Source organism: Halichoerus grypus, chromosome 2 (genome assembly GCF_964656455.1).
Source record: "Halichoerus grypus chromosome 2, mHalGry1.hap1.1, whole genome shotgun sequence".
Taxonomy (NCBI): Eukaryota; Metazoa; Chordata; class Mammalia; order Carnivora; family Phocidae; genus Halichoerus; species Halichoerus grypus.
This window is the reverse complement of record NC_135713.1, coordinates 57,453,938-57,474,819: the sequence shown is the minus strand read 5'-3', so window position 1 is coordinate 57,474,819 and position 20,882 is coordinate 57,453,938. Positions and strand designations below refer to the sequence as shown.

The window sequence follows — 20,882 nt, the reverse complement described above, 5'->3', positions numbered from 1 at the left end:
TGCAGTCCCAGGAGAGGAAGCACTTCAGGGAAGTCCATAAGGTGGTAAAGCCAGGGGTTCTAGCAGCAGCCCCCGGGGGGTGGTCCGACTGGGGCCCCTAGGGCCCTCGGGATGTCAGGAAGCCAGTTTGATGGGTGTCAGGCTGGGAGCCTAAAGATTTGAAGGCCGTTTCTCCAGCACTTTAGAAGCCCATTGAAAAACCCAGAAACAAATATCAAATGTTGTTGTTTATTGCATGTTGTACTCCTGAAACTAAGTCAGTTATACCTTAATAAAAAAAAACAGAAATGAAGTCAGCCATTGTCACTCCTGCCTGTTTGGTACCCCTGTGGCAGGGAGGGGTTGAGTGTTTACTGAAAGGTGACATGCTTCTCTGGCAGGCAGGTGTCACTGGCCCACAGGCCATCTCTTCTTCTCTTTATCCCTTTGACTTTTTCAGCACTCTGATGCTACAGATTTTTTGAAGAAGACCTCTGCCTTCAAAGATGGCTTATAATAGGCAAGAGCCAGAATCCTCAAGGAGATGTCATCTTCTCTCATTTTTCCAACGGCCATTAGATCCTGGGATGGGTGCTCCTTCCACTAGAACATGGGTCTCTAGCTTTCACACAGTGTTTGCCTGGTGTCCTATAACCAATAGTGGGTGCCATGTGATAAGAGGGACCATCCTGTCCTCAAGGCCCTCAGCCACCACCTCTTGACAGGTGGATGGTTAACTGACTCTTCTCTGCTCTGTTTCCCAGACGCCTGGAACAGAACTCCATCAAATCCATCCCTGCTGGAGCCTTCACCCAGTATAAGAAACTGAAGCGAATGTGAGTTTCCCCAGGGAAGGGATGAGGCCGATGTTTTTATGCGGGGGGTAATGGGTGTCCTGTGTCGTGGGCAACCTGCCCAGATGACTGCCTGCCTCGCATCCTTCCTGGAGAGTTTAGTGTTGGACCTGGAATGCTCTCTAAGATTGGGAGGTGTGGGTCAGGAGTGTTGCTTTCAGATGGTGAGGTATATGGATTTAGACACCTCAGAGCTAGGGGTCTCTCCAACTAGAGCAAAGTGAAATTATCTGAGTCAGAGGTAGAGCTGAGTTGGCTAAAAAAACCTATACCACCATTTTGACTGTCCTCACTTTCATGATGTGGACCTGAAATAGGAGTGTCAATAAAGCTGGGACAGTGGCCTTGTATCAGTCTACAGCACCCTAACCAACATGCCTACGGCCATGCACACACACATCTAACAAAGAGTGAACGTCTACCACGTGCAGGAACTGCATGGTCTGTGGACGGAGTGTGCACTAAAACAAAGTTTGCTCCCGTGGAGCTTACATACTTAAGTGGGAGAACTCAGAAAAGAAACAAGTACCAGAAATTGGTGAGTACTAGAAAGTAAAACAAAGGAAGGGCCCACAGAAGCCTCTCTGTGCAGGTGACCCAAATGAAGGGTGGGAATAAGGAGCTCTCAGGAGAGAGCAAGTGAAGAGCCCTGGGGAGCATACGTGGATGGTTTGCAGAGCAGCAAGGAAGACGGGAGGGTGAGGGAGAGAGTGGTGGGGATTGTGTTGGAGAGGTAGGTACGTAGCGCCAGATCCTGTGGACCCTTTAGACCATGGTAAGGACTTTCTATTCTTTCTAAGTGAGATAAGAAGCCTTGGGCCCTTCCTTATCCTCCAACCACATATGTCTTGCCTGTGATTATCCCCACCATCCCCATTACCACTGCATCCAGGATCACTGACCACTGTATCCTAATACCTGGGAGACACCAACACTGCTGTTCCTTCCCTACCACGGCACCACTGACAGCATCATGCATCATGGCCCTTATCCCTGCCATGGGGGCAACATCATCACCACCCTTCCCCAACCCATGACTGCCCTGAGCCCCACTCTGTGAGTCACTCAGACCAGGGCGCTCGCAAGGGAGGCTAGTAGGATTCAGAAATGGCCCAGCCATTGCCAGCATAGATATTAAGAATAGGGGAAGGAGACATCTTTCCCTTTTCTGGGCTGAGAAGTCATTTATCATGGTCCAGTAATCAAAATGCTGTTTTCATCCCAGTTACTTACCCTCTCTGGCCCCCACAGAGGAAGAAAGAGCAGGTAGAAACATGCACTGACTCGATCTTGTGCCCTTCTGCTGAAGGCTGATTCATCGGTTTCCTTTGAGTAGGAGGGCCTCCATTAAGGAGGTTAAGTGTCTGCTGACTCCTTTTATGTTAAAAATAAACATCCCCAAGAAACAGTGGCATTGGTAGGCTTTACCTTCGGATCTTGGGAAGGCAACTTCCCATCTTCCTGGAAATCCAAACCAAACAAGATTTTCTCCTGGTACAATTCCAGAAGTAGAAACCAACATAATGAGCCAGCCCTGAGCACGTACTTTTTTCTCTCCCCTTGGCAGCATCCTTGCTGGAGGAGCTGTATAAATATAGGCCTTAATATTTAAAACCTTGGGCCATTAATCTCCTGGTCTCCCTGCTTCCCCAGCTCACTCCGTACCCCCCCAAATTCATTTTTAAAGTCTAGCTTGATTATGCAGCCAGATAGTAATTTCAGTGAAAAATGACAAGTTCAGTCACTGCCCCAACCTATATCTCTTGCATGATTTAAGTTACTGCTCTAATTTTTTGTGAAGTCCAGGTAATTTAGAGCTTGGCTATGTTTTACTGTCCTTTCTTCATCCCATTGGAGTTGCCATGATCTGTGCAATTCAAAATTCATAAGACCTTCTCAGTCATGACCTGTGAAGGGAATTTAATTTTTGATCACTTCTGATGCTACTGATATTTATTATGATGCCCTTTTTTTCCCCAAGGAGATGGCGGTAGGGAAGAGAGACCACTTAAAATTTTTTCCGATTAACAGAACTTCACAAACCAAGACTGAAGTATGATGGCTTGGGAGAAGTAGGGCCCCTGGTGAGAATGGATTTTAAAACCCTAAGTGTGAATTCCTCCTAGGTGTACATGGCCAGTCTCTCTAACAGAAAGAAGTTTCCCCTCAACTATGTATGAACTACACCCTCCTCTTCTCTCTAATAACAACAACAGCAACAACAAAGGATTCTCCTGGAATGAATGACTTTGTCCCCATTTCTCGTGGCCGGCTTAGTATAAAAAATACTTCCAGGTAAAAACTAGTATCAAGGTAGAGAAGCCATTTATGAGGAGCGCAATAGGCACTAGAGAGAAGCCCCTGGTCTTACAGGGCTGGTTAACTGACGGCGCAGGCAAATGGGGGCCACAGCTGTGCGACTTGGCCAGAAAGGCATGTTCTTCCGCTTCTGCACTCTTACGTAGAGTAGGATTCCACAGGTATCTGTCACCTTGGCTCTGAACCGTCTGGAAAGTCCACTGCCTCTCGGCCATCCAGTTTGTAAGCCCCGGGGCACTGGGGTATGTCTAAGACCGACCTGATGGGAAAACACTGTGGCCTAAAGCATGGCCCCGGGACCACGTGCACAGGAATCACTGGAGATGGGCTATACATGCAGGTTTCTAGCCCCCTGCCCCCTGCTCGTGAAAGCAGACTCCCCGGGGGTGCGCTTTAGTAAACACCCTAGTGATGTTTGAGAACCACTGAGCAAGAGTGACCCAGAACCTGGAGTCAGCTCAGGGCCACCTGCTGTGGATCGGGAGGGCTCAGGCATGGAGGTCAGGGAGCAGGAGATGGCTTCCCCAGCCTGCCTTCTGGGCGGCGCCGTTGCCTCGTGCATCCGTCATTGTGAAGTGACGGGAGACCTGAGATGCCAAACACATAGCTGCGTCAAGTCACCTGTGGCTCTAGGTCCTTCACCATTTCAGGCTGCCATTTACTTCCTGCAGAATTAAGAACTAAGATGAAGTGACCACCAGGGGCAATCCCCAGCTAAACTATCACTTGTCCACTTCTACTCCCCGTCATCTCCAAGACCACAAGACATCCCTCCCGTGTACAGAGAAGAGTGCGTCTGAAAGGCTAGTTGTGGCCTGACCACCACTTTGCCCTGAGGAGGCTAAAGCAGAGGGCTCCCCCTGCTACCCCCGAGTTCCAGAACTTCTTCCTGCACGCTAGAGATCTCAGTAGCTTGAAGAGACATCCCATGATCAGGAAAACAAAACAGAACCCCCAAAACAAAACAAAACAAAAACCCAGGCTCGCTCAGCGGTCTGATCTGAGCACAGAGCCAGCGTGCTGGCCTGACATGCCTAGTGAGGCAGGCAGGCGGAGGGCGAGCAAGATTAGGATAATCCAGGGCATTTGCTTGGTAAGACCCTTATACAGAAGTAGAGCGCCGGAGAAAAGCCTGGTGTAAACTGACGAGTTTGTGAGCACAATCTGTGGATTTGTGAGAGGCGATCTTGCCAGCTAAAGGGATAAGCTCGACAGCTGTGCCTAAGAAGCCTTAACCTGTGAAATATCTTTCAACTTCCTGCCTTTGGAACCAGGGACGGAGGGAGCAGAGGCCTAGGAAAGGTGGCCATGCAGCCCTTTGAAGGCTATTAGAAGGAGGGGAGAAACAGACCCAGGGAGTGTGCTTCAGAGGCTGGGGGCTGGGGGTTTGGCCTCGCTGGAGGCAGTTGCTTAAGAATCAGCTTAGATGTGCTTTCTTCTCCATAGTCCCTCAGCTCCTCCTTGTTGACCCTCCAAGACCCCAGCTCGCTCTCTCCTACACAAAAGCAAAGACCAATTGATGTCTTTTGTTAAAGAAAAAGAACTGGAGAGGTGCGCTGTCTCTGGAAACTGGGGCAACTCACCTTCCAATGATAGGAGCCCAGAGGCCGCCCTCGAGCTAAGGACTCAGAGAAAGTCTTCCGCCTCAGTGAAGTGCCATTAGCAAGAACTAGAGGCTGGAAGTCACTGGGATGCAGGAAAGGGGCAGCCTCTGGGCCCTGAGGAGGAGCCAGGTCAGGGCGATTCCTCCACACCAGCGCAGCCAGGGTGGCTGCCTTCTGTCACGTAGCCTCCCGCTCGTCCACCGGACCCCCCAGCCCTGGGCATCACCCCCCCCCCCCGCCGCCGCCGCGGGCTCACGCCCGTCTGAGGAGCACTACCAGTGACAAATCCACATCTCAGAGCCATCCCATGAGGATCTCATGATGTGCTTGCATCACATGACCTGGAGGACGCACCGAACCAGAGACTTTAGTCACTGCTCAAAACCTCTTTTCAGGTCAGTAAGGAAAGGTCACTGGGGAGGTGAAATGACTCAGGACAATATGGGGAAGAAAATCAGCATTGGCTGAGGCATGCGACAAGAAGATGATGCATGCCCGAACCCTGGCCTGTGTTTGGGTGAGGCCAGCTTCTGCTTCGTTGATGCTATAATTGCTAGGTAATGCACAACAAGGCCCCAGTGTGCCTGGGTGCGGCCTTCCCTATGAAGGAAGAGCTCACATGTGCAAAGCCATATGTCAAAGTCAAGATGCTGTGGGTGAGCATTCTTTGAAAGCCAAGAAGAGTGAAACAAATGTAGTATATTTCATCAAGAGACAGTTGAACTGAATGGTCTTTAAGCCCTTTCTCTTGTACTGTGAATAAATAAACTGATTAATTCTCACTGCTTTAAATATCTGAAGTGCTCGATTCACACCTAGGAATGACCGTATCACACCTCGGAACTGTGTTCTCAGGCTCTCCCATCAATGTTTTTTAGAGACATCAGCAAGAATCAGATATCGGACATTGCTCCAGATGCCTTCCAAGGTCTGAAATCACTCACATCACTGTAAGTGGGGAGCAGAGTCGTGTGGGGCGGGGTGGGGGGGGGGGAGTTGGCAATAGGAGGGGGATGTGTCCATATTTTTCAGGAGGTGTTTATCAAGGCTTTATGTTCCCTTACACACTTGTGGCAACCTGGTAAAAGAAACAAATATTTCTTCAGGGGAAATTGATCTTGGGGAATATTTCTACAACCCAAATGCATTATTTTTATTGATTAAGTGCCCAGCAGCCTTCCCAGTTATTGGCTTCTAATTCAAATGCATCTTCTGCTCTACCCACATTTTCCCTCCCACCCGCGTGCCTCAGCAGTGCTCTCTAGGGACCTGGAGGGACGGAACGGTAATATATGTTTATTACCAATGTGCCCATTTCGCCCATCTGTGTGACCTTGTCAAGGGAGAAGCTAATTTTCTTCCCCTGATTTTCAGGCTTTTCTTGAGTAAGCATCCACCCCCTCCTGTAAGGCCTTCTCTTGGATTTCACAACCCTAGGGCAGCCTGCTGGGTGGAACCACAGCCTCACCCACCAGGGACTCAGAGACCCACAGGGGCAGGAAGGCATGGAGCTTTGTCCTGATTCTGTCAGTGACTCACCACGTGGCCCAGGGGACGCCACTTGAGTCTATTTCCCCCCCAGACAAAATGGGGAGAGCGCTATCTTTCCTGCCTAACACACCTTCAGTGGTGACCATGATTAAAATAATTGGCAGTACCTATAAAGCACTCAGGGTGTGCCAGGAGTCTTGCAGGTTTAGTCCTCAGAACAACCTAAAATACAGGCTCTTATCCTCATCTCTCTTTTACAGTAGAAGGAATCGGGGTGATCCGAGCTCCGCATAGACAGGACCTTTTATCTGTTTTGATCCTGGCTGAATCTCTGGCGCCTGGAACAGTACCTGGCACACAATAATTGCACAAAAATAAAGCTTGCCGAATAAGTATAATTATCCGAAGTCCACAACGGGGGGAGGCAGGATTTGAACCCACGCAGTGCGACTCCAGAACCCATGCTCTCAACCCCATGTGATGCTGCCTCTTCACTCCAGATAATGTGAAAAATATACACTAAGACTCGAGAGGTATCATCAGCTGATATCATTTATGTCACTTGATGACCCGCCCACTGAGTAGGGGTGAGCGAGCTGTCTGTGCTTTGCTTCTCTCTGTAACCTGTTTGCTTAATTTATGAGCGGGCAGGTAACAAGATACACGTTTCCCCCACCTGGCCCCGTCCCACCGGGAGGGGCTGAGCACAGGGAAGCCTCTTGAGTCAGCTGTTGCCTGCTGCTTGCAGAGTAAATTAGTTTCATTTATCGAATAGAACATCTGGCTGGGTTATCAAAGACAGGATCGTCTGTGAGATTAGTGCCTGCTTATTGTGCTGAAGATCACAGAGGAGCAGAGGAGTGGCTGTGTGCTGCCAGGATCCTGTCCCCGCCCCCACCGTCCCATTCCCCTTATCTGGTTTCCCTCTGCTGGGACTTGGGCACAATCTGAGGACTGTGAGATGCTTCTGGTCCTGCAGGGAAAGAAAAAAAAAAAATCAAAATCTGGTTGCCAGACATGGCATTGGCATCCCACTGGCCAGTTCTGAAATACACTGGGGCCGTAAGGGAAGTGCCCCCCCCCAATTTATGCATTCATCCATTCAAGTAGACACCTACTAGGCACATAGAATGTGGCCGTGAACTGGATGGACAAGACCCTTGGGCTCATGGAGCTTGGAACACAAACATACCCAACCCAAACTCAGGAGTGGCCAAGCTAAAAGGCAGGAAAGCCTTGCCCGTACTCATTCATGTATTCTTTCAACAAATACTGTGCTAGACCCTGTCAGCTCTCAGCTCTAGGGACCCAGCCATGAGCAAGCCACATAATGTCACCACACGCATGGAGCCAACATTCAAGGGAGCTGAGAGGTAGAGGCACAGAAAAATGTTTAAGTAAATGAATACATAAGTAATAGAACATGACATCGTGAAGTGATGAAGAAATAAAAACAGGGTGACAGGTGGTGAAAAACATTAAAATATTCAGGAGAAGCTTCCCAAGGAAGAGCTGTGTGCACTCAAGACCTGAAGGGTGGGAAGAAGGCAGTCAAGGAAAGATTTGAGGGCAAAGCCAGGTGGGTCTACACCCAGATTGCTCCAAGGTAGACCCACAGCCCTCTTCAGTCTGCTGGAGAGTGGTTTTGACCCGGTAGGTGAGAGCTGTCCCGTATGGAGGTATGATGGGTCATGTGAGGATCCCCTGCCCAAGTCCCTGGCCCCACCACCCCACCAGCCGCTGCTGCACCAACAGCTCTGACATCAGCCGAGACGAGCAGACAGTGACGCTACAGTGTTTGGTGCAGTGAGCGGTGCGACATTAATATGAATTACAAACGTGAGCCTGAGCCGTCATGCTGACTTCTATTTACTCATTAATTTGTTGAAACATTAATGAAACACACCCACCAGCTGAATGAGACACTCTTTTTCCTGGTGGCGTCTGGAAAACAGGGGGTTTGGTTTATCGCTCCCATTTACTCTTTCCTTACCCTAATATTTTGTCTCCTCAAAGACGTGTAACAGCCTGGATTTGCAGTCTGAGTGGGGATTGAATACTGCATTCATGCAGTGTACTTCAGGGCCCAAGAGGGAATTGAAAGGAAAAAACCAAAAAGAAAAAAGCCCTCCTTAGCTCAGTTTCTTCCATGTCAGAGGAGGCTGGACCCAAGAGAAGCAGTCTGTGCCAAACGGATGAAAGCAAGGGAGGCCAGCAGGGTCCTCGGCGCCTATGTGGGGGGCCAACTGAACCCCCTGGGCACTGGGCTGGAGGAGCTGACCATAGAATTCTTCCCCAAGCGCCCCCCCCCAAGTTTCCGAAGGCCAGCGCACGAATAGGAGACATGGTGTGAGGGACCCTGTAGGTCTGAAAGAGAAAGGGATAAAAGAATTCAGAGTTTCTTGGTTCCTGGAGATCAAGAAGGGGCTGGAGTGCAGGGGCCATCGCTCCGAGATCACAGTTCCTTCCTCTCCAGTGTTTCCTGAGAGCCAGTCCTTGACTCAGCAGTCCCTGTGCCATCTGGATAGGACCCCAGATACCCAAAGCCCTGTCTGAATGGATGATTAAAGAACTCAGCTCAGGAATTGCTAGGATGCAATGGGATATTAAAAGGAAACGTTCTATAGGCTGGGCTCAGCCTGATCAATACCCATTGAAGACAAGAAGACACAGGGCCAGCCAGCTTCCTACACATCTTATTTATTGCTGAGGTGTGAGTCATATTAGCCGCTCAGGGAGACACTACAGAGGGACTGCTGCTCCCTGTTGTGGATTATTTATTGAACTGGGCTGCCCAGGAGTGAAACAGGATGGAGCCCATTTCTCCTTGCCTCCCACACAGCCTGCCTCTCCAGCCCCTGGTGGCACTCACCTGCTCTCCCACTGGTAAGGAGGAGGGGTGAGGCCAGCCAGGGAAGGAGATGCTCTGAGAAACCCCACCCACCCACCCGCTGGGGCTGGCCGAGGCGATGGCCGCTACGTGAGTGGGTTCCAGGGCCCTGGCCTCCACAGTGACCGCTCTCTTCTCTGCTCTTTTGCAGGGTGCTCTATGGGAACAAGATCACCGAGCTTGCCAAGGGACTATTTGATGGGCTGGTGTCCCTACAGCTGCTGTGAGTAGGCCCCTTGTCACTGTGTATGTCTCGGAGACTCTTTGCAGGTTCTGCCCTGCAAACTTCGAGCCACGCTCTGCACAGTTCTTTTGATTTTACACACACCAAAAGGAAAAAAAAAAATTCTGAGCTGTCCACCCCACACCTCCATCACCTCTTTTTGGTGGAAAGAAAGCCAGGGAGTTGGCAGAGGGAGGCCAAGGTCAGTGTGAACAAATCTAAATGCTACAGCTCAGGAGCCTGGCCTGGGCATGAGTCACTGACCGTAGATCTGGGGCCTAGGAATTAAGCCTGAGTTGAATCCTACAAGGGGAAGCACCTTGCAGGAGTGTGCTGGGAATGTAGGGAACTCAAACATTGACACACCATGCTGCAAGAAAGCTGAAACAGAGCTGCTGACAGGCATGTGACCTTGAAGAAGGGTGGGGGTGGGGTGGTGAAATAATTACACAGAAGCGCATAATCAGTCACCAGTGTGACTCTATCTGGGTAAGATGTGGCTGAGGGGGGATGTGTTTATTTAATTTAAAGGAAGGTTTGTTGCCTCGAATTTTAAGATCTGGGATTATTTATTTGCATTTATTTCATTCTGGTCATTTGAGCTTAAATGTTTGAAGAGGATAATTGAACTCTGATATGGAGAGGCAAGGAGAAGAACCTTGTATTTTAAGATTTTATGATGGGGGTGAGTGATCTCTGGTTTGCGATTAGGTAGCCGTGGCATCCGCGTGCCTGTGCTCTGGGAACGGGAGTATCTGTGTGCGCGTACACATCCTTGCCCGCTCGGTGACCATCACAATTCCTCTGAGTATGAGGAGTTGATCTTGAGTATCCTGCGAGCAGTGGAGAAGACAGGTCTCGGAGAGGTAAATGACTTGTCCTCCGTCACACAGCAAAGTCCGTGTGGAGACCGGAGAAGAGCTGACTGGAGAAGGCGTTCAGCCCTTTGAGTAGAGGTGTGCATCTGGAGTGCAGATGAGTGAGCGAGCGTGTCCGTGTGTCTTTGTAAAACCATCTCCAAGCCACAGGCGGTGAGGAAGGGCCGCCCCCTCCACACCATGCGCAGTTAAGCAAAGCTGCAGTAGGAGTGTGCAGACCGTCTGGGAGGGAGGCCAGGCGCAAGAACAGAGAGAGGAAGGTGGGCCACGCTCTCTCAGGGTGACGCCCAAGGACTCTTCAAGGAAGAGCAAGTGAGACTCTTCGTCAGCCTTTCCCTTTCCACATCTTCACTCCCTACCCTTCCCGTGTCCTGTAAGCCTCAGGCCTGGACAGGTCCTCCTAGGACAGTGCAGTCATGGCTGTCATGCCCAGCGGCTTTCCAGGCAGCATGTCCATCCACAAGCAGTAGTCAGGTTGGTTTCAGTGAAGCTGAAAGCAAGAGAAAGAAGATTCCATATCTTTTTCTCTGTGTCCCCCCTCACCTCTGTCTCTAGGTCTGTCTCACTCTGAGAGTCTCTGTGTAGGCATATTGGTTTCAAGGGTCGCAGCCCTCAGGTGAGCCCTTCAGGCTGTTTGTTACAATGACACACCAGGGCTCTGCAGGGAGCTGGGTGTTTCACAGATGGTGTTCTTTGCTTGTAGCAAAGAAACTGTAAGTTATAACCACCACCAGAAGGCTAGCTAACTGTAGCTATTAATCCCTGGAAGGAAGCGTAACAACAGCATGGGCCTTGAGGTAGATTTGGGGGTGTTGTGTTCCACTGGGCTGGGGTAAATATCCCTATACAATCTGCGTGTCTGGTGTGGATGGGAAAATGCCCTTGCATACATTAAGGAGAAATCTAACATGCATCAAAGTGCCCAGCACAGGGCATGGCATGTTGCAAAGATCAATACATGTATGGGTTCAGCCGGGGAGGGGGGGGAGGGCGGTGTGCATGTTTTTTAAAAAGGAAATGTCTCCCAGGCTGACAGCGGTGATGATATTAATAGAACTCACAGGACTTTGCACGGGCAGGGAAGGCAGCTCTAGTTCAACCTCACCAAAATTTTTAGCAGATGGAATGGAGTAGCTGGGAGTAAAGACAAAGCATCCCCCCTCACACGGGACCAAGAGTTGACACAACTTAGGCTCGCTTTCCAGAAAGCAGCAGCAACCACAGCCCGGCATTGGGCTTTGACCTGCTGCTGAGCAGTTGGAAAGCATGTCCTGATTAGATCTAATTTAGCGTCCAGCCCACTGTAGATTGGATTTCTCCTTGTTAGACTGGAGACACTCTGATAAGAAGGCTCTGATTAGAATACCCTGGTAGTCTGGGTAATTTCCTCTCCTTTGACTCGAAGGCTTTTTGCGAGAGGTTTGTGTTTATTTTTCTCTCTCCGTTTCTCCAATTACGGGTGCGTCACAAAGCCAAGCTGTCTCTGCCACGTGAAGTGATCGTGGCTATTTCCTTTCTTGTCATGAAGCTGCCCGTAGCGAAGTGGATACATTGAGTTGTCCTGCCTGCCCTCCCGTGTCCCATTTCTCCACATTTTTCAGCCATCCCACCAAATTTGCCCAGTCCCTGGATCATCCTCCTGGGTCATTTTCTTGATGGGTTTGTTCCAGCAGATGGCCAACACTAGGAGTAGAATATCTCAGGCTTCAGAGTTTCTCAGAGGCTGCCTTTACAAATGGGTCTACATGGAAAAGCTTCAGCAGTCCTGGGAGTGACCCCCTAAACCCGACGCCCTGTCCTCTGGGTGTCAGCCTCGAAAGAGTCACCTCCTTTAGTTTAAGTCCCAGAATCTTAGAGGTTAAAGGAGCTTCGGGGCTCCAAGCACAATCTCCTACCCGGTTGGTGCAGAAACCCCTCCTGTGCCCTCTATAACAAATTTGATCTATTCTTACTGATGGTGTTTGCAATAAGTCATCACTATGTCCTGAGAAGGTTAGGAAGTTCTTTCTTATACTAAACCTCAGTAATGGCTTCTGGGAAACTCAGAAAAGGCTGTTCTCAAAGTCTTCAAATGTTTCAAAATAACTAGTATGTCTCCCTGTAATTAATCCCAAACAGGTTCAGTTCCTGCAGACACTTAGTGTGTAAACACACATTCGTTGGTTATTAGTAACAGCCCTTATTTATCTTTGGGGGAGTGTGTGGTGGTCTGTCAGCTTCCCTCCTTAAAATAGACTGCTGGGGAGCAAGTCCAGCGCCCATTTGGACCAGAAATATGTTTAGAGACACCCTCCTAAACCACTGAGAACTGAAATATCCCACATGAAGACATCTCAGAATCCACAGTTAGGACAGGATATGCCACTGTACATATGCCCCCAGCTCCAGGGATGGATGCAGCTGGACGACCAGAGAGGTGACCTGTCCTCTTCTCCCGTGCTGCACCCGTCCCCTTCCTCACCAGAAACTTAGGGTCGGTACTTAGGGTGCTCCTGTTCCTGTCCATTCCCCTGCCCGCCCAGGCTCCTGGGTTCCTGGGACATCAGCCAGTCAAGTGCCCCCCCTCCCGTTGTAGCTCAGAGGTCAACCTCTCCCAAAGCAGGAAAAGCCATCAGCATGTCTCTAGAACCATCACTTTCTCTTCGGATGGGCAGCTGCAAGTTGTGCTGTTTCAGCTCCCCCAGGAAAGAAAAAGCTTTCATTTTGTGCTCACTGATTGCACGGCATGCCCAGGAAAGTCACCTGAGTGGGGCGGGCGGTCATTTGAGGCAGAAGCTTTCTTGTAAATGCTGGCCGTGATCGATGTTAAGCCGGCCCCAGGAGGTCTTAAACCAAACCAGACTGTCTTTGGGCTGGAATAAGTTAAGACAACACAGGCACTTGTTGTTTGATTTTCTTGGAAGGCAGACAAGACCTTTTGAGAATCTTGGAGTTTGCCAAGCAACATGCCAATTATAGGGCAGTAAGCAAAACTTCGCTCCTGTAGCTCACTTTCCCTCACCAGCTGTTTCACAAGTAATATTACTGCTGCTAATAGTAGCCACTAACATTTACTGACTACTTAATATGCTCCAGAGCCCGTGCTAAAGCAATCTGATATGCTTATATGCTTCTCTAATCCTTACAAGGATGCTAAGAGGAAGGTATTATTGAAAGGCCCATTTTACAGATGAGGAGACTGAGGCACTGAAGGGTTAAGTAACATGGCCACTGTCAGTCAGCATATAAGTGGCAGTCTAATTCTGGAGTCCATGCCAGAGACTTCTGCTCCAGCCCCGGTCCCAGGCAGATCTGCAGAGCTAGTTTGGGGATCCATGGAACATTCCTCACAGGCTCATGCTGAGGAGGAGGTGCTGCTGAACTGTCTCCAGTTCCTTTGGCTATGCCTCAGTATCTGTCACGGGCTGCCGTCTCCCTGGGACTCCCTCTGGTTCCTTGGCCTCCCGCTAACCCCTGTGAGAGGGCATGAAGGAGCTGCTTGTCTTTAAAGACTGCGTCAAGGCGAGATGATTGAAAACTCTCCCCCGCAGCAGAAGCAAACCTGCTTTGTGATGCACTCTTGAGAGAGGACTTCCTCCCTTTCTTGTGTGCCTGGGGCTTCCCAAGGAAGGCCTTCAGGGAGACTTAAAGTCTGGGGTCATCCCATGCTTGGTCATTGAGTGAATGACTCACCCCTCTTAAAGGACAGATTAGCAAGCAGGAGGCAAGAGGCGAATGACTACCCTAGTAGCTGTTAAGGGAGAGGAGCAAGCCCGGTCCCACTAGGTGAGGCCTTTGACCTCCTGAGAGCAGGTGATGGCTTTCCTGTCTGGTCTCTCAGAGTCTCCGCTTCCCTCTGCTTGCACCCTGTTCCTACAGTCCTCCTATATCTGTGGACTCCAAGGAGGTCCTGTTTCTCAGGCCACCTGATGGCATTGCTACATTTGCAGCTTCCCTTGCATCAGGAATCACCATGACAACCCACAGCTGGTGACCAGCAATGCAGCCATTATCAGGAGAAAAGGGAAGTCCCCTTTGTCCTTAGTTGGGGGGGGGGGCTCCTCCTGCTTCTTCGCATGAGCGTTTAGCCTGACATGGCCCAGAGCAAGACTGGGCAGGGTTAGAGTTTCTTGACCTCGTGGCACTAGGCATCACCAGGCTCCTCTCCAGGTCTGGCTGCGGTAGACTCCTGAAGGTCAAAGTAAATCCCCCACATCATATGGTAAGGGTGAGAGCATTATATTTGTTCTAAGGCGAGATAGTAGTCCTTATTACAATTAGTGGATAAAGAAATTCAGGATGATAGAAGGTTAATTCTAGAGAAATTTAAAAAAAAAAAAAGAGGAACAGATTAATGAGGGAGGTTTGACTCTATACCCTACAGCTTAATCAGGGGTCCAAAATATCTCCCTAAATTTGTGTCCTCACTAATAGTTTATGCCAGTGTGTAATGGTGGTTAATACTTTCAGGGAGAGAACTCTTTGAAGGAGGAACCATAGACAGGGTTATGCCAGGCAGTTGTTGGTACCATCCTTCTCCTCCTGTGTATCTGCATCTGAGTGTTTACGAAACAGAAACTGACTCCCCAGCCTTGCGTTGGGAAAAGGAGGCTCCACAAAGCCCCCCTCCCGCCACCCCTGTGGCAGGAGCCTGGGCCATCTTCCTGTCCCATGGTCTTTCCTGCAAGGGCTTCGCTTATTTGCAAGAAAGGGGTCACTGTACTCTTTCTTGGCACCAGTTTTCTGAGAAAACCTTGTACTGTGGAGTCTGGAACATGCTTGTGGCATTTCCCGACAAACACCATCGAAATAGGAGGAGTAACGTAACTGCTGTCTTCCAGAGACCCGTGGGCAGGTGTGGAGACTATAAATACCACCCAGAATGTGAGCTCTGGGCCACTGAATCAACACATGAACTGCCAGAGTTGCCAAGGTGATTTTAATGCAATTTATCATTAAACCCGACTCCAGATGTTTGTGTTTTCCAAACCTTGCAGCAAAGGCCTGTGAGCTCCATGGGACTCTTCACTGAAGAGGAGATGTGGGCAAGGACAGTAGCTAAAAATGGGGTCTCAGTGGCCTTCTGCCCCACTGGCCTCTTTAGGAGAACTGGGTGTGGTGGGTCCTCTTCAGCGATCAGGGCGGACCTCATCTCCCTCCCGTGGTTCTTCTCCTTGGGTTACCTGGACCTGGAAGGGACAGAGCTGCCAGCTGCCCCCTGTGTTGAGAGCAGCTGGGACTTCTGTGGTGAGGCCAGGCTGGGTCCCGGAGCAGAAGGACTCGAGTCACGAGGGCCCTCCTGAGCGCAGACTCAGGGTATTTCACACACACACCCCCAACACACACACACACACACACACACACACACAGGCCGCAGCGCTGTGGTTCTCTGTGGCGTGTTTGCTGCTTTGCCTTTTCTTTTTTTTTTTTTTTTTTTTTTTTTTTTTTTTTTTTTATTTATTTAAAGATTTTATTTATTTATTTGAGAGAGAGAGAATGAGAGACAGAGAGCATGAGAGGGAAGAGGGCACAGGGAGAAGCAGACCCCCTGCTGAGCAGGGAGCCCGATGTGGGACTCGATCCCGGGACTCCAGGATCATGACCTGAGCCGAAGGCAGTTGCTTAACCAACTGAGCCACCCAGGCGCCCTGCTTTGCCTTTTCTGAAGGCAACAGCTCTGGAAAGGATTATCTCCTAGCAGCATCGTCATGTTGGTTAGTCAGTGGGCTGAGTGCTAATACCTCTTGACACGGAACATATGTGGAAGCCAAACGTGCTCCGAGAAGGGAGGTGGCAGAGTGCCTCGTAGGGCTCACCCTCGGAAATAAATTTAGAAGGTGATGTCCATGTGCTCCCACTCCCGAATGCGCCACTCTCCTTAATCTCCTCTGAAGGGAGCATGGCTCTTTTTGTTTTGTTTTATTGTAGAATCATCGCTAAGTTTGTGGGAGTGGCTACAGAGAACACACTGCTACCTCCTCCCATAAGCATCAGGTGACTCCCCAGGTCCCTTAGTGGGCATCAGGGTGGCATCATAGGTGGGAGCAAAATCTTTGGGCTTAGATAGCTTAGATCCACTTCTCAACCTACCATCTGTGCAAGTCTGGTCACTGGTACTTAAGCCTTCTCTGTCCCAGTGGTGTCATCTGTCATATGGAGATGGCACTCATCCTGCAGGGCTGTGGGGAGATTAATGAGTTAGTGTTTGTAAGGAGTTTGGTGGGTACCTGGCCATACATCATGCTTGTTATACCTGTTAGGTCATGTGGCCCTGCTGTTCATCTGGCCTGACCATCTCAGCCCCTCTCTTCTTTTGCTTGTAAGACCTCTGAGGCATTTGGGAGGTGGGTCTGGGAGCAGGTAGGCCTGGGAGGAGGTGGCCCCAAAAGATGGTTGGATATGCTTTTGGGGAAATATTTATGAGCACAGTATGCCCCCAGCCCTTGAGTTCCTGGATTCAGCAGACCAAGCTGGGATGTAGTTAGGATGTCAAAGATTTGAGTTTGAATACTGGGCAGCCTCTTGAATGAGACAAGCTGGAGCATCTCATTTTGCATGAGGGATGCTGTTGTCCCTGCTTCATCACTGTCCCCTGATCTGCCTGGGGTAGAGTGATAATTCAGGGGAGCCATGCATACCAGCTCCCAAATCAGCATGTGGTCAATGATCACTGAAGGTGGAAACCCTGCTTTGTACCTGTGTGAGCCCCTCAGTGAAGAACCTGCCACTTTGTGCCAATGGCAGTTTGGTGAGCATCCCAAAGAGCGTCCCATCTCTCACAGCTTGGTGCCATGTCCTTCCTTAGAGTTGGCAGGATTCCTGATACCTCTACACAACCAAGAGGCAAGAATCTTCCAGACCCAATCAGACCTCTGTCCACCAGGTGCATTTCAAAGCTAGCAGAAATAGCCACTCCCAGAGACGAGGAACGCCCTCCATTGGGCACGGAAAAGAAAGTATGGATTTTATGTGTTGGAAAGAGTTGAGGTCTGAAGTCAGGCTGGCCCTTCACTTATCACTGGATGACCTTGGTCAAATCCGTCACCACTCTGACCCTCGGTCTCCTCACCCGCAAAATAAGGACAATCTTAGCGCCGCTCTGCGGGTGAAATAAAATGCTGCATGGAAAGTGGTTCAGAAAATGCTGGGCCCGGGGCCGCCCAGAGCTGTGGTCACTGGAGATGACGCTGCATTATTAGTATCACTTCACACAGCAGCCACACGACTGCTCCTCAGAGGGGGAGGATGACATGGGGCAGGGCAGATGGGGCAACCTTGAAGGAGAAAGAGGGAGAATCAATCCCTCCAGTGAAATACCGAGGAGGCCTGTCTTCAGGACTTCTTAGGGAAGTGCTGAACCCCATTCTAAATAGCTGCTTCCTCTCTGTTTGCTCTATCACAGCGTGTTTTTTTAATTCCCCTCCAACTCTTGTCCATGTATCAGGAGCTCGGAGGTCCTTCCGTGAAAGGCAGATGGAGATGAGTAGCTGCCAACCTTCCTCACAAAGGAGAGAGGACAGAAGGACAGGCTGTTAGATCTTGCTGGTGCTAGGGATCAGCGAGGCTGTCCTCAGCATCCGAATCTGGATAAGCAGCTTAATTTTATCTCTCCCTGCACCTACGTGTCTCGCCTTAGGGGGCCAAGCATCCTGGGAGAGAATGAGTGACCAGGAGACTATGCCCTTCTGCATTTCTGTCGCTCCCTGCCTCACACGCTCCATGCCTCATGCTGTCTCTGCCTAGTAATTCTTTGCCCAGTGTCCAGCATTCTCCAGAGCGGCAGCTGGCCTTGTTAATCTGCACCAGGGTCTCAAAAATGAGTGGCCACTCAGGAGAGATGGGCAAATAAATAGTGAGGACTGTGGCAAAAAGGAGCATAGGTCCTATCTAAAGGGGACACCCACTCTGTAGCCGCCTCCAGTCGATGCAGCATTGCTAGAACTTCTGAATTTTTTTTTTTCAAGAGGAAATAGAAATCCGGTGTGTGTATGTGTGTGTGCGTGTATGAGCGAGAGAGAGATTTCCTGATTTATAACACTGGGAGGGTAAATAAACAGATTTGCATTTGGGATGTTGCAATATCTTGTAGGGAGGATTCTATTCTCAGGCCATCAGACCTCTAACTTGGTCTCTTTCCTGAATTGTTCAATGTTCTCTAGCAAAGTGCTGCCCTCAGAAGGCCCTGAATATCAGGGTTTGGAACAAATCATTCACCATGTACTTTATTTTTCTTTGTAAACAAGCAAACCAAACACGCATATGTGACGGGTCCATTCCCGCCCCGTGGGTGCTTGGCCCTGCTGGGTCCCTCCAGCTTTTCTCCACAGTGTCCTCCTTGGAGAGTGATCTTGACTAAAATGTAGTAGACAAAGCCCAGGAAACTCTTTGGGGAATGCCACAGAGGGGATAGACAGATGGGCGGGGTGTATAAGGCATTCATAAAGAAGAAAGTGCACCCTCCAGAGACCTCAGTTCTTGTGACTGCCTCCAGCATGCTCCCTGGAAACACGTGTGACCTTGACTAAGCCACCACACTCTCAGCCTCTGTTTTCTTACCTAAACATGGGAAGCTGGCCCTGCCCATCTGCCCAGGTTACCGTGGGAACGATGGGAATGCCAGGAAAGCACTTTGGAAAACAAGCCAAGTATTCTAGCAATGGGAGCTTTCCTCCAGGAGGACATCTGTGTGAACCCTTGGGACCCTGCCCATTATTAGCCAGATTAAACAGGCACTTCTTCCACTTGTCACCGCCACAGCTGCCTGCCTACACACAGGCTGCAGCACGGAGAGGTGGCACAGATGACGGAGCCCCCGGGGGCAGCCTCACCAACCCGAGTCCCCCCGGACCCCGGCATCAGAGCCTCCAGAGGCAAGCCAGCCCATGACGAGTCTCCTGGGCCATCCCCCCGCGGGAGAAGCTCTGAGCCAGCCTTGTGAAAATAGAAATTTTAAAAAGTTAACATTTTTACTGGTTAGTTTAGTTCTCCCCATCCCCCCTTTAATTAAAAAGGGGAACTGATTTTACACTAGTTAAGAGGGCACAACCTGTCGGTCTAGCATCATAAAGGAAATTCTTAGGACTCAGATTTGCTTGACTTGCCAGCCCCATTCTGGAGAACTCTCCTATAACCCTCACGGCATCCCCTGTGCTGGACCAGAGTTTTCCTGGAAAGGCAACTTCCTTTGGTGCTGGGGTTTTTTGGTTTTTGGTTGGTTTTTTTGTTTGTTTGTTTTGGGTTTTTTTTGTTTTTTGTTTTTTTGGTGGAGGGAGGGGTCTGAGGATCTAAAACCAGGGCAGATGGGTGCCACCTCACAGGAATGTGGTCCTCTGGAGTTGTGTATGGGGCTGGGTATATTTCTTAGCAAATGCTCATGCTGAGCACTAAGAAGAAAGGGAATAAAAGAGATGTCATTTGTGCCACCAGAGCTTACAGTCATCATAGGTGGGAGGCAAATGGTAAACAGCAATGAACATTCTGGAATCACAAATTGAGAGAAGTGCTACAAAGACAAGAAACTGGGGCTATGGGAGACACTAGTGGGGGGTCTGGGGGCCTTGGTGTAGATGAGGGGATCGAGGCAGGCCTCTCTGAAGAGGTGACATTTGCACTAAGGTGCAGAGGAGGGGAAGGAACCACCTGGTGAAAGGGGGTAAAGAACGTGCTCAAAGGACCTGGTCCAAAACACTTATGGGAGTGTCTGAGGAACGAAAGTGTCATGAGTGGGGATACATGGGTGAGAGGGAAAGGGGGAGAGGTCAGGTCACATGAGGTTCCATCCATGCACGTGTACGCGTGCGTGTGTATGCGCGCATGCGTGCACGTCAAAGAGAGAATGCGCCTGTGGGTGCACATGTGCTTACCCATGGGTGAATTTTCTGGGAGATCGCATGACCTGTAACCTAATGGGACCCGTGGTTCAAAAGAACTCTAAGGAGTTTTCGGAGTCAAAATTGCCTTTAGTCAGTCAACACAAGCGTTAGCACAATTGTGCCCAATGATGTTTTTGCAATTCCTGGAAGCTCTGCATTCTGAAGCAGAAAGTAAAGCACAGCAGTGCATTTCCAGCCTTCCCCGGAGGGCACGGGCACAGGGAGGGCTCCAGGTGATCTCGGCGTGTGGCACAGGGTCCATGCTACCTGGCGTACAAGTGCCCAGACGTGTGTGGAGGTTCGGGGGCCACAGGGATGCAAGAGCCACACACACACACACACTCCCTCAAGCAGCAGGAGCTGTGGCTGCAAGGAGAGCGCGGGGCTCTGCAGCCTGTCCCCTGCAGGCGGAGCCCTTGCACCGCAGGGAACTAGCAGGATTAGTGAGTCACTGGCCTCTCTCCTGCTTGCAGCCTCCTCAATGCCAACAAGATCAACTGCCTGCGAGTGAACACGTTTCAGGACCTGCAGAACCTCAACCTGCTCTCCCTGTATGACAACAAGCTGCAGACCATCAGCAAGGGACTCTTTGCCCCTCTGCAGGCCATCCAGACCCTGTGAGTACGCCCCCTCAAGTGGCAGCACGTGCCCAGACAGCGAGTGACCCCAAACACCCAGACACAGAGAACACCCCAAAGGAAGGCAAAGTGAGCATGTCCAGGAGGAGGTCTAGAGCCTGCAGTGAGGACGGACTAATAACTGTGGTTCTAGCTCACCTCTATTGAACACTCCC

General features: G+C 50.2%; 1 protein-coding gene across 1 annotated transcript in view; it reads left to right on the top strand.

Annotated features, from left to right (window-relative positions):
* SLIT3 (slit guidance ligand 3) overlaps window positions 1–20,882 on the top strand; it is a 592,234-nt gene that overhangs the window by 485,688 nt on the left and 85,664 nt on the right. The window contains exons 10-13 of the mRNA XM_036106743.2: window positions 744–815; window positions 5,635–5,706; window positions 9,289–9,360; window positions 20,563–20,706. Of these exons, the coding sequence (XP_035962636.2) occupies window positions 744–815; window positions 5,635–5,706; window positions 9,289–9,360; window positions 20,563–20,706 (360 nt within the window). The remainder of the gene's footprint in view (window positions 1–743; window positions 816–5,634; window positions 5,707–9,288; window positions 9,361–20,562; window positions 20,707–20,882) is intronic.